Here is a 12,559-nt window from a genome sequence, read left to right on the forward strand (position 1 = left end):
GTGATATGGGGTGTGTGTGTGGCTTGTATGTGGCTTGCGTGAGCACACACACCCTGTCTGACGATTAATTTGCGGGGTCACTTGTGTCTGATAAATGAGATTACTGTGTGCTTTATTGTGTCTCACCTCAAACACGTCAATGTCATTACTTTCCAATATGATTAAGAGTAAATGACATTTCAGAGTCAAGTTGTTTCCTCTGGCAGCCGTACAACTGATTGGAAGGCAAGATGAAACACTGTGACAAGAAAGCTGTAACAGAGAATGCACTTGTCTCTTCAACAACTGATATGCTTTGTCAGCCAGGACACGTATTGATGGACTTGATGATAGGGTAGTTGAATAACATTAATCACAGTAGACAGATTACTGTCGTTATCATAATGACAGTTGTAGATTAAGGCCCAGGAGACATTGTTTGCACAAAAAGATTCAGCCAACAATGTTTGATTAGCCTTTGAAACCCTTGATTTGTCTCAAATCAGAAGAAAGATCTTGCTTCTCTCTATCTATCCTGTCAGTACATAAGAAGGAGAGGAGACCAATTAAGTGATGCACTGCATGCCTCCTTATGACCCCTTAATGTATCTTTATAACATCACCACGTCACCTTATAACCTCCTTATGACCCCTTAATGTATCTTTATAACATCACCACGTCACCTTATAACCTCTTTATGACCCCTTAATGTATCTTTATAACATCACCACGTCACCTTATAACCTCCTTATGTCTCCTTTGTAGGTACCTACTGCAGTCACATTCCCCCTCAGGACCTAATGAGTATCTGTGACAGACTGAGCCTCTATTTCACCTCCAACAACAAGGTGGTGGACACCGGCTTCAGGGCCACCTGGAAGGCTGTGGACCCCAGCCAGGGTGAGTGGAGCTGGGCTTCAGGGCCTCCTGGAAGGCTGTGGACACCAGCCAGGGTGAGTGGAGCTGGGCTTCAGGGCCTCCTGGAAGGCTGTGGACACCCTGGAGCCTCAGGGCCTCCTGGAAGGCTGTGGACACCAGCCAGGGTGAGTGGAGCTGGGCTGGGCTTCAGGGCCTCCTGGAAGGCTGTGGACACCAGACAGGGTGAGTGGAGCTGGGCTTCGGGGCCTCCTGGAAGGCTGTGGACCCCAGCCAGGGTGAGTGGAGCTGGGCTTCAGGGCCTCCTGGAAGGCTGTGGACACCAGACAGTGGGCTGAGGGCCTCCTGGAAGGCTGTGCTTCAGGGCCTCCTGGAAGGCTGTGGACACCAGCCAGGGTGAGTGGAGCTGGGCTTCAGGGCCTCCTGGAAGGCTGTGGACACCAGCCAGGGTGAGTGGAGCTGGGCTTCAGGGCCTCCTGGAAGGCTGTGGACACCAGACAGGGTGAGTGGAGCTGGGCTTCGGGGCCTCCTGGAAGGCTGTGGACCCCAGCCAGGGTGAGTGGAGCTGGGCTTCAGGGCCTCCTGGAAGGCTGTGGACACCAGACAGGGTGAGTGGAGCTGGGCTTCAGGGCCTCCTGGAAGGCTGTGGACACCAGCCAGGGTGAGTGGAGCTGGGCTTCAGGGCCTCCTGGAAGGCTGTGGACACCAGACAGGGTGAGTGGAGCTGGGCTTCAGGGCCTCCTGGAAGGCTGTGGACACCAGCCAGGGTGAGTGGAGCTGGGCTTCAGGGCCTCCTGGAAGGCTGTGGACCCCAGCCAGTGGGTGAGGGCCTCCTGGAGCTGGACCCCAGCCAGGGTGAGTGGAGCTGGGCTTCAGGGCCTCCTGGAAGGCTGTGGACACCAGACAGGGTGAGTGGAGCTGGGTGAATGGACAGATGTTCCTTGTGGAAGAAGCCTCTAAGCACAGTTCTAGGATCAGCACCATTAGCAACACTCCTACCATTAGCGCACCTTCAACTTCACCACTAAACCTAACATTCTTATGGATTTACACAAAGTCTTTACACACAGACTCTCCCCACCCTCCTCTCTCCCACTTCCTCCTACAGCTTCATGTGGAGGTGTCTTCAGCAGTGAGCAGGGAGAACTCACCTCTCCCAACTGGCCTAACAACTACCTAGACCAGGCTGTGTGTACCTGGCGTATCTCCATCCCCTCAGCTTCGAACATCCACATTGTCTTCACCCATTTTGAGGTGCAGGCCGTGAACCAGCTGGGACAGTGTGTGGACTACGTGGAGATCTACGGTGGAGCAGGGTTGACCTCACAAGGTTGGTACCATAGCGATAACCCTATAGAGATGACATTGAAATAGAATTCATAGAGGATATTTTGTTGGATTTCTGCGAACTGCTGTGGATTCAAGTTACAAATTGTAATTTTTTTTCAAGGGTGCATTACTTTGGTCAATGTAACTAAGTACAGTACATGTGATAAATCTACATTACTTCAATAATACTTTTCTTATTTGTGATTTGTTACCTGTGCAGATCGCTTCTGTGGCTTTGCGTCGCCCGCTGAGGTTACTGTCGTCGGCAACACGGCTGTGGTCCGTTTCCTCAGCAACAAAGCCAATGTGGAGAAGGGTTTCCGTGGTTACTGGACCACTGATCCCAAGTTGTTCCCCACTCTGCCTCCCCCTCCCGCTAACCCATGGGACCACAGATCGAGGATCAGATTACCCTGACGCAAATCCTAACATGAACTTTAGGGGGAATAAACATGAACTAACATGTAATAAAAATATCTGACCTTAGATCTGTCGCAAATGCAGATTGAATACCATTTTACTGAGAATGTGTTTTTCTATGATTGTGTTTTGCTTTTCGTGTATTGATGTGAATATTGATGTGTGTATTGATGTTTATACAGGGCTCATCTGTAAAAGTGACCTTGGTCTCAGCATGACTCTCTGTCAAAACTCCCTGACAGATTAAACTAAATAAAAATGGCCAACTTCTACCTTCTCATGAGAAGTTCATCTGGACAACTGCTATGTTTACTACAGAGACATTGTCTCTAGGTACATCAATTGGAGCCTTGCCAGCTCAACCAGACTTCAGTTATAAGTGGCTATCCCTTTCCAACAGCAAGGTGACATTTCCCACTGACTGACACTTTGAAAAGACTTTCATGAGTACCTTTTTATTAACTGTATATTGACCTGTCTCTCTTCTTCCTATAGGCTGGCCTGAGATGTGTGGCAGCCCTGCTGTACCCCCCAGTAGTGCCACCTTGAGAGTGGTCAACGGGGTAGAGGCTGTGCCTCACTCCTGGCCCTGGCAAGTCTCCATGCAGGTGAGGCCTGGGTTAGCGTGTATGTGTGTGTGTGTGCACTACCGCGTATGTGCAGGACTTATTTGCAACTAGTGCCTAAATGCATGTGTGTGCGTGTAATCATGTATGTTGATGAATCTCTCCGTCTTCAGGCCAGTCCGTTTAATCCCATCCCCTACATGCATGGCTGTGGAGGCTCCCTGATCCACAAGCAATGGGTCCTGACGGCCGGTCACTGCTTCATGGCGTACGCACACACACACACACACACACACACACACACACACACACACACACACACACACACACACACACACACACACACACACATTAACACAATACACACACACACACACACACACACCTCACATTAACACAATATTCTATCCAATCCCAAAATGTGAGTAACAAGTAATAATAGAAACTCCCTTTAACTTTCTAACCTTAACCAAAATTCCCTTCTCCACCGACCCCATCCAGGCCTCTGGGTAACCCCACCTATTGGTGCATGTGTCTGGGTAAACACCACATGAACTCATCCCGGGACCTCCCTTCCCATGAGGCCTGCTACAAGGTGAACAGCATTTGAATGTTTATTTATTGAGATATAAAAGCTTGTGATATCTAAGTATAAACTGTAATATGATGTCTCTCTTTCTGTATTGTTTTTATCTCCTTCATTGTTATTGATTTACTGTAAAGTAGGTGGCGTTTTTTTATTTTCTTCTTCGAAATAAAGTTTGATTTGATTTGATTTCTTTGACTCCAGGTGGACGGCATCATCAGGCACAAGGGCTTCGTGTACGAGCAGGACAAGACGGACATCACTAACCACATCGCCCTGGTGCATTTCAGCTCTGAAGTCAACATGACCAGGGAGATTAGTCCCTTGTGTCTGCCGGCGCTCGGCGCCCTGACGCCTGCTGGGAAACCCTGCTACGTCACGGGGTGGGGCGACGAGAAAGGTATGTTTTTTATGGTTTCTAGGAATAGTAGTTCATCAATAGGCACACTCGTAGGTACACATACAGACACACACCCTTTTGCAATTCAGATACATGACACACCACTTCAAATACACATTTAAAAATACACCATGTAAATACACGGCACATATTGCATAGCAATACCTACCTCTGCTGTGACTAAACATTTAACTATTTTATGATGCTATAACATCAGCAGCCCCAAAGAACCTCTCCTCAAACTGACATTGATAGCTTCACCCATCTCACCCAGCTCAGGGCATTCAAGTCAAATCAAATCAAAATCAAAAGTTTATTTGTCACGTGCGCTGAATATAAAAGGTGAAATGCTTACTTACAGGCTCTAACCAATAGTGCAAAAAGGTATTAGGTGAACAATCGGTAGGTAAAGAAATAAAACAACAGTAAAAAGACAGGCTGTATACAGTAGCGAGGCTATAAAAGTACAGAGGCTACATACAGACACTGGTTAGTCAGGCTGATTGAGGTAGTATGTACATGTAGATATGGTTAAAGTGACTATGCATATATGATGAACAGAGAGTAGCAGTAGCGTAAAAGAGGGGTTGGCGGGTGGTGGGTGGGACACAATGCAGATAGCCCGGTTAGCCAATGTGCGGGAGCACTGGTTGGTCGGCCCAATTGACGTAGTATGTACATGAATGTATAGTTAAAGTGACTATGCATATATGATAAACAGAGAGTAGCAGCAGCGTAAGAAGAGGGGTTGGGGGGGGCACACAATGCAAATAGTCCGCGTAGGCATTTGATTACCAGTTCAGGAGTCTTATGGCTTGGGGATAAAAACTGTTGAGAAGCCTTTTTGTCCTTGGCGCTCCGGTACCGCTTGCCATGCGGTAGAGAGAACAGTCTATGACATTTTTTAGGGCCTTCCTCTGACACCGCCTGGTGTAGAGGTCCTGGGTGGGAGGCAGCTTAGCCTGTCAGGAAGTCCAGGATCCAGTTGCAGAGGGAGGTGTTTAGGCCCAGGATCCTTAGCTTAGTGATAAACTTTGAGGGTACTATGGTGTTGAACGCTGAGCTTTAGTCAATTAATAGATTTCCTCGCCTAGGAGGGATTATAAGCAGGCTACAATATTAATGCAAAGCCTGGTGTTGGCTGACTGGGTGTGTCATGTTCTTTTCAGGGCTGATAAAGTTGGCACTCCACAGCATTGACACCACGTATAGAGTCTGAATCAACTCAGCACAGCATTACATTTACATTACATTTAAGTCATTTAGCAGACGCTCTTATCCAGAGCGACTTACAAATTGGTGCATACACCTTATGACATCCAGTGGAACAGCCACTTGCATCTAAACCTTTTTTTTTTGGGGGGAGAAGGGGGTGAGAAGGATTACTTACCCTTACTTACCCTATCCTAGGTATTCCTTGAAGAGGTGGGGTTTCAGGTGTCTCCGGAAGGTGGTGATTGACTCCGCTGTCCTGGCGTCGTGAGGGAGTTTGTTCCACCATTGGGGGCCAGAGCAGCGAACAGTTTTGACTGGGCTGAGCGGGAACTGTACTTCCTCAGTGGTAGGGAGGCGAGCAGGCCAGAGGTGGATGAACGCAGTGCCCTTGTTTGGGTGTAGGGCCTGATCAGAGCCTGGAGGTACTGAGGTGCCGTTCCCCTCACAGCTCCGTAGGCAAGCACCATGGTCTTGTAGCGGATGCGAGCTTCAACTGGAAGCCAGTGGAGAGAGCGGAGGAGCGGGGTGACGTGAGAGAACTTGGGAAGGTTGAACACCAGACGGGCTGCGGCGTTCTGGATGAGTTGTAGGGGTTTAATGGCACAGGCAGGGAGCCCAGCCAACAGCGAGTTGCAGTAATCAAGACGGGAGATGACAAGTGCCTGGATTAGGACCTGCGCCGCTTCCTGAGTGAGGCAGGGTCGTACTCTGCGGATGTTGTAGAGCATGAACCTACAGGAACGGGACACCGCCTTGATGTTAGTTGAGAACGTCAGGGTGTTGTCCAGGATCACGCCAAGGTTCTTAGCGCTCTGGGAGGAGGACACAATGGAGTTGTCAACCGTGATGGCGAGATCATGGAACGGGCAGTCCTTCCCGGGAGGAAGAGGAGCTCCGTCTTGCTGAGGTTCAGCTTGAGGTGGTGATCCGTCATCCACACTGATATGTCTGCCAGATATGCAGAGATGCGATTCGCCACCTGGTCATCAGAAGGGGGAAAGGAGAAGATTAATTGTGTGTCGTCTGCATAGCAATGATAGGAGAGACCATGTGAGGTTATGACAGAGCCAAGTGACTTGGTGTATAGCGAGAATAAGAGAGGGCCTAGAACAGAGCCCTGGGGGACACCAGTGGTGAGAGCGCGTGGTGAGGAGACAGATTCTCGCCACGCCACCTGGTAGGAGCGACCTGTCAGGTAGGACGCAATCCAAGCGTGGGCCGCGCCGGAGATGCCCAACTCGGAGAGGGTGGAGAGGAGGATCTGATGGTTCACAGTATCGAAGGCAGCCGATAGGTCTAGAAGGATGAGAGCAGAGGAGAGAGAGTTAGCTTTAGCAGTGCGGAGCGCCTCCGTGATACAGAGAAGAGCAGTCTCAGTTGAATGACACCACATATAGTCTGAATCAACTCAGCACACTATTGACACCACGTATAGAGTCTGAATCAACTCAGCACTGCAGCAGATGACCCCAGAGAGAGACAAAGAAAGCACTCAACCCCTCACACAGTGACAAGGCAGCGACACACACAATGCTATATCTGACTCTAACATCTTCTGTTCTGTTGTATCTGTCTGAGTTCCCATTGACTCTCAGTGATTACTCTAGTATAGGACTATAACATAGCTAGTAGACATACTGGATATCCATACATCAGTCATGTATAGAGATACATGTTAAGGCTATTTACAACTGGTTCAATGAGGATAGTGAGGCTTGCAAACTAAGAAGCTAGCTAGCATGGCGACCATGTAATCATGTCCATGTTGAATTAGACAGCAGTTGTAATGGTCATTATAGACATTTGCATGGGGAACATTACATGGGCATGCCTGTCTAGCCACTCCCCTTACTTGCCGGCCCTCCCCCTTCCTCCCATCTTTCTCTCTCTAGGTAGCCTCTTCCCTGTTGTATCTAAGAAGTTGAACCAGGCAGCCCTGCCCATCGTCCCCTTTGCCACCTGCAGTAAGCCAGCCTACTGGTGGGACACCCTGAGACCCTCTATGATCTGTGCCGGATACGAGTCTCCAGACGAGCTCAAGTCAGCCTGCCAGGTAGACTACGGACCCCTACCCAGCTACAGTGCCTCGTTTTGGGCAAGGGGAGGAACCGAGAGAGCCTGGTGGTACAACCTATTATCCAGAGAGTGGCTCGTTTTGCGCTAGGAGAGGTTGGGAGAAGGCCTGGTTGTTCAACCCAACTAACCAGCTTTAGTGCTTAGTTTTGGGGTAGGTCACGGTAGGATATGGGGGTTGGCTGGTTGTAACCTTGGCTTCTACCGAGACCAAGTGGCTTGTTATTATATTACACAATGATAATACAGTCCGGTGGTTTCTCCTGATTGGAATGCATTATGTAACACAGCACATAGCATTTGTTTGTGATCAGACAGCCTTGATAATGGTTTAATTAGTTTGTTGTTGTGGTGGGACAGAGGACAAAGAGCATAGGAACTACATGGTTGTCTGTCATAATGAGGTCCATATGAATGACAGCAGTGTGAGTCTTTGACCTCCACGTGCTGCTATGTATTTTACCCAGCAGCTCTTGTGCTACTCTCTGTGTTGTTCTGTCCCTCTGTAGTGTGTTTTGTTACCGTATAGCCTTAGTAGCCTGAGTACGTTGAGTACGTGTGCTTCCTATCCTATGATGTGAATGTGAATCTGAAAATAATTCACTAGCGATTATGTTCTTTGCCAGACTGTCGATAAAAGTAATCCAACTCTTTTGGGACAGTTGCTGGTTCAATCCTGTTAATATTTTAGTTGTCATCTATAATTACATTAAAATGTTCACTCTCCTTTCTCCTCATCCCTCGCTCCTCTCCTCATCCTCTCTCCTCTCCTCCTCTGCAGGGTGACTCAGGTGGACCCTTCGCCTGCCAACCCTCAGTCTCAGACCCTTGGGAGGTCCACGGCATCGTCAGCTTTGGCGCCTTCGGCTGTATCAAGGACAAGAAACCCTCTGTGTTCACCAGAGTGTCCTCCTTCAACGACTGGATCGATGATAACATGAAGAGGTTCATCTATGAGAAGTCGCTAAACTAAAGCGAAAATCACTGATCTCAGAACTGTTGGGGGATGTTGATTTAGTTGCTACCTAACCACAGATCTAGGATCAGATTATAATGACTCATCTCAAAACTGTTTTGTCAGGTTGGATAGTGTGGGTTGGAGTTGGAACCTAACCACAGATCTAGGATCAGATTATAATGACTCATCTCAAAACTGTTTTGTCAGGTTGGATAGTGTGGGTTGGAGTTGGAACCTAACCACAGATCTAGGATCAGATTATAATGACTCATCTCAAAACTGTTTTGTCAGGTTGGATAGTGTGGGTTGGAGTTGGAACCTAACCACAGATCTAGGATCAGATTAGTTTAACCTGACGCATAACATGATCTATTAGGTAGGTGGGAAATGATCCAATCCTGTTAGGGCAGATTGATCCTACCGTCTACACTCATTAAGGTTTAACACTACAGTATTTATACACTGCAGGCCCCATATATTTCAGTCATTTAGCAGACGCTCTTACCCAGTGTGATTTATAGGAGCAATTAGGGTTAAGTGCCTTGCTTATGGGCACATCGGCTGATACAGTATTTCACCTAGTCGGCTCGGGGTTTCAAACCTGGCCCAATGCTCTTCCCGCCAGGCTACCTGCCACTCCAGTAGGGAGGTCTAATACACTGCTGCACCACAGTACCTTATGGACATTAGGATTATACTGTGTATACCAGTACAGATGATTGAGTGAATACTTTTCGCATAATGTCTGCATATCAAACTCCTATTCTCACCACGTAGAAATATTGTAAGTAATGTGATCATGATTCATATTGCAATTGCTTCCATTCTGGATCTTTGAATAAAATCCTTATTTTGCATATTTTCCCACTTCTGGAACAGTCATGTGATTCGACATATTACCTCACAAGGATTATAAAATCCCCCTTTCCTCCCCAGCCTTAGTATACTGTCATCCATTCTCCCTTCTGACTCAGCCAAATCCTACAGGCAGACTCTTCAAAATATTCCTTTAGTCACATGACCCATCCGCTCAGCCAATGAGAGCGCGGGGCTCAGATTTCAGCCCAGGAGGAGACAGCCAGCCACTAATCTGTGTTTCAGAACAGGGGGTTGTAAAACAAGGAATCTCCTGTGTAGACTGGAGTCTTTACCCATTGTTCCACACTCTACCTTGGATTATTTTTGCTGTTTATTGGGGACTTTTGGATGGCACTAGTCTGGGTGAAAGGGTTTGCCAGCTTTGGGCAAGGTTTAGGCGGTGTGTATCCGGGACAGGAGTGAAGACAGGGAGAAGAAGGAGGGAGGATAGTCATTTTTCTTCATCCTTCTTTTCTGCAGACTGCAGGCATTTCCCTGAGAGAATGGGGGCAGGAGCGCTCACCATCTGTGTAAGTAGCTACAAAGCCTTTTTCCTCAGCCGACCCGGCTGGCAGGAACAGGGGCTTCTATCTCAGTGGCAAGGCGCTTTATGGATGTATAACGGGACACTCTTACAGTTCACTCAGCCATAGGCAGCACACTCTTTTGTGTGTGTGTGTGTGTGTGTGTGTGTGTGTGTGTGTGTGTGTGTGTGTGTGTGTGTGTGTGTGTGTGTGTGTGTGTGTGTGTGTGTGTGTGTGTGTGTGTGTGTGTGTGTGTGTGTGTGTGTGTGTGTGTGTGACAGCGAGAGTTGGCTTTTACATCGGTCTGGGCACAGAGAGAGTCTTTTTTTAAATGTCTTCTAGCTGTCACAGTTCTGCAGTCTGTTTCTTCCTGGCACTGAAACACTGTCCTCTCTCTCTACATCTCCCTCCACTTTCAAAATAACTTCATTTAGGTTACTGAACACAAACACGCATCAGAGTAACAGAGACAAGAAGTGTTTACTGAAGGTGAAGAACGTTCTCCAGCACTGTGTGTTCAGTAGGTAGACCAAGCTTTTCTCTCCCTGGTAACTCTTACTCCACATCACGTAATTCTGAGTCAGACTTCCCTAATGGGCTACAACACATAAACCCAGTAGAGAATGGCATCATGGCAGCATGACTAGAACAGTGCTACCTTTATGCTAACTAACTCTATCTGAGTCCATGTTCCTTAGCAATGATCCAGTGACTTTTAAAAGGGAGTCTGTAATGAAAGCCGTTATGACGAACTCTTTAAAAAATATCCATCTCGCACAAGGAACATTTGAGGAATATTATGAGTAAACCCGAGTCCATTCCCTCTATATTCTCAGGATTACTTGCCTTATAAGGACAACAACTACCCCATAGTATGAAGTCTGTGATACGAGCTAGACACTACTACAGACTTCTAGTTGAGCAGCAGTTGTTACTGCTAGGACTGTTTTTCCTGTGGTGCTGCCATACCAGTTGCTTCTACAGTCACCCACATTGGGAGAGACAGAGGGGGAGGGAACAAGAGGAAGCATGCTAGGGCATGCTATCCCCCTCTGTAAGTCAGTTAAGGAGGCGGCCAAACTTCTGTGTGGTCTAAAATCAACATACAATTGTTTTATTCGCAAAAAGCTGTGTAAATGAGAATAGGCTCTCGCATCCCATCTAGACACTTAGGAGTAATGGTGGACTTCAAAAGAAGTATGCTTTCGCAAGTCTTCACAAGTAGTTGAAGAGTGTATGGACTACACTCTTCAACACTCAACAGTTGCTACAAATGTAGGACCTTAATTTGAGCCAGTTTGCTACAGCTGGAAAATAATTATCCAGCATCAGGAAATGTGAATTATTATGTAGATTATAATTCATGGACATTCCAGGGGTTGATGCCTTTTTTGTAAGGGAAGGTCAAGTCTGAAATTTCGGGGTGCAAATTACAAACTTCAGAAACCTTTTAAAACATCAAATTCACGACACGTTTTAAATTTCCTGCAGGTGATCAAATTATCATCCTTCATCTGTACTGTCACGGCCCTCCAGGTGTTTATAGGAAGCCATTATTTTACAGCGTCGAGGTTGTAGCAGTAATTCGATAATGTCCCTCTGGTCCTCTGGGGGAGGAGAGAGGGATGATGACAGGAGAGGGGATAAGGGGTTAAAAGGTTAATCACAATATAATGGTCGAGTCAACAATAGAGTAGCAAGCTAGAGGCCATTAGGTATTAGCATGCATTTCCTTTCATGTGTATGTACTATGTAGTTGAAAGATTATAGTAGTTAACAAGAATCATTAAAAGCATTACACTGATAAGTAAGTAAAGTTGGTGTGTGTGAGAGAGAGAGAGAGAGAGAGGCGTTAAATTCTACACCCACCTAAAAGGAAGCGATTCCCAAACCTTCCATAACAAAGCCATCACCTACAGAGAGATGAACCTGGAGAAGAGTCCCCTAAGCAAGCTGGTCCTGGGGCTCTGTTCACAAACAGACCCCACAGAGCCCCAGGACAGCAACACAATTAGACCCAACCATATCAGGAGAAAACAAAAAGAGAATTACTTGACACATTAGAAAGAATTAACAAAAACCAGAGCAAACTAGAATGCTATTTGTCCCTAAACAGAGAGTACACAGTGGCAGAATACTTGACCACTGAGACTGACACAAAATTAAGGAAAGCTTTGACTGTACAGACTCAGTGAGCATAGCCTTGCTATTGAGAAAGTCACCGTAGGCAGACCTGGCTCTCAAGAGAAGACAGGCTATGTGCACACTGCCCACAAAACGTGTTGGAAACTGAGCTGCCAAATGTATGACCATATTAGAGACACAAACTCAGCAAAAAAAGAAATGTCCCTTTTTCAGGACCCTGTCTTTCAAAGATAATTTGTAAAAATCCAAATAACTTCACAGATCTTCATTGTAAAGGGTTTAAACACAGTTTCCCATGCTTGTTCAATGAACCATAAACAATTAATGAACATGCACCTGTGGAACGTTTGTTAAGACACTAACAGCTTACAGACGGTAGGCAATTATGGTCACAGTTATGAAAACGTAGGACACTAAAGAGGCCTTTCTACTGACTCTGAAAAACACAAAAAGAAAGATGCCCAGGGTCCCTGCTCATCTGCGTGAACGTGCTTTAGGCATGCTGCAAGGAGGCATGAGGACTGCAGATGTGGACAGGGCAAAAAATTGCAATGTCCGTACTGTGAGACGCCTAAGACAGCGCTACAGGGAGACAGGACGGACAGCTGATCGTCCACGCAGTGGCAGAC

General features: G+C 47.0%; 2 protein-coding genes and 1 pseudogene across 2 annotated transcripts in view; all 3 read left to right on the forward strand.

Moving 5' to 3' along the window:
* The window catches only part of LOC118373766 (ovochymase-like), a 39,595-nt pseudogene extending 36,718 nt beyond the window's left edge, over nt 1-2,877 (forward strand).
* Nucleotides 2,630-9,266, forward strand: LOC127907972 (chymotrypsin-like elastase family member 2A). The gene is made up of 7 exons (XM_052464804.1): nt 2,630-2,649; nt 3,101-3,213; nt 3,345-3,439; nt 3,673-3,766; nt 3,962-4,157; nt 7,265-7,425; nt 8,227-9,266. Exons 2-7 carry the CDS (start codon nt 3,112-3,114, stop codon nt 8,416-8,418), a joined length of 840 nt encoding a protein of 279 aa, XP_052320764.1. The 5' UTR covers nt 2,630-2,649; nt 3,101-3,111; the 3' UTR covers nt 8,419-9,266.
* Nucleotides 9,267-9,531: 265 nt separating this feature from the next.
* Nucleotides 9,532-12,559, forward strand: part of LOC118380070 (protein FAM13A) — an 82,618-nt gene continuing 79,590 nt past the window's right edge. The window contains 1 exon segment of the mRNA XM_052464806.1: nt 9,532-9,791. Within this exon segment, the coding sequence (XP_052320766.1) occupies nt 9,765-9,791 (27 nt within the window). The 5' untranslated portion in view covers nt 9,532-9,764.

Source organism: Oncorhynchus keta, chromosome 16 (genome assembly GCF_023373465.1).
Source record: "Oncorhynchus keta strain PuntledgeMale-10-30-2019 chromosome 16, Oket_V2, whole genome shotgun sequence".
Classification (NCBI taxonomy): domain Eukaryota; kingdom Metazoa; phylum Chordata; class Actinopteri; order Salmoniformes; family Salmonidae; genus Oncorhynchus; species Oncorhynchus keta.

What these genes read in the sequence shown, in the direction of transcription:
- LOC127907972 (XM_052464804.1), top strand. Translation starts at nt 3,112, where the DNA reads ATGTGTGGCAGCCCTGCTGTACCCCCCAGTAGTGCCACCTTGAGAGTG. An exon ending in CCTGGCAAGTCTCCATGCAG is followed by an intron (nt 3,214 to 3,344) that starts GTGAGGCCTGGG and finishes CTCCGTCTTCAG; the next exon opens with GCCAGTCCGTTTAATCCCAT. An exon ending in CCCATGAGGCCTGCTACAAG is followed by an intron (nt 3,767 to 3,961) that starts GTGAACAGCATT and finishes CTTTGACTCCAG; the next exon opens with GTGGACGGCATCATCAGGCA.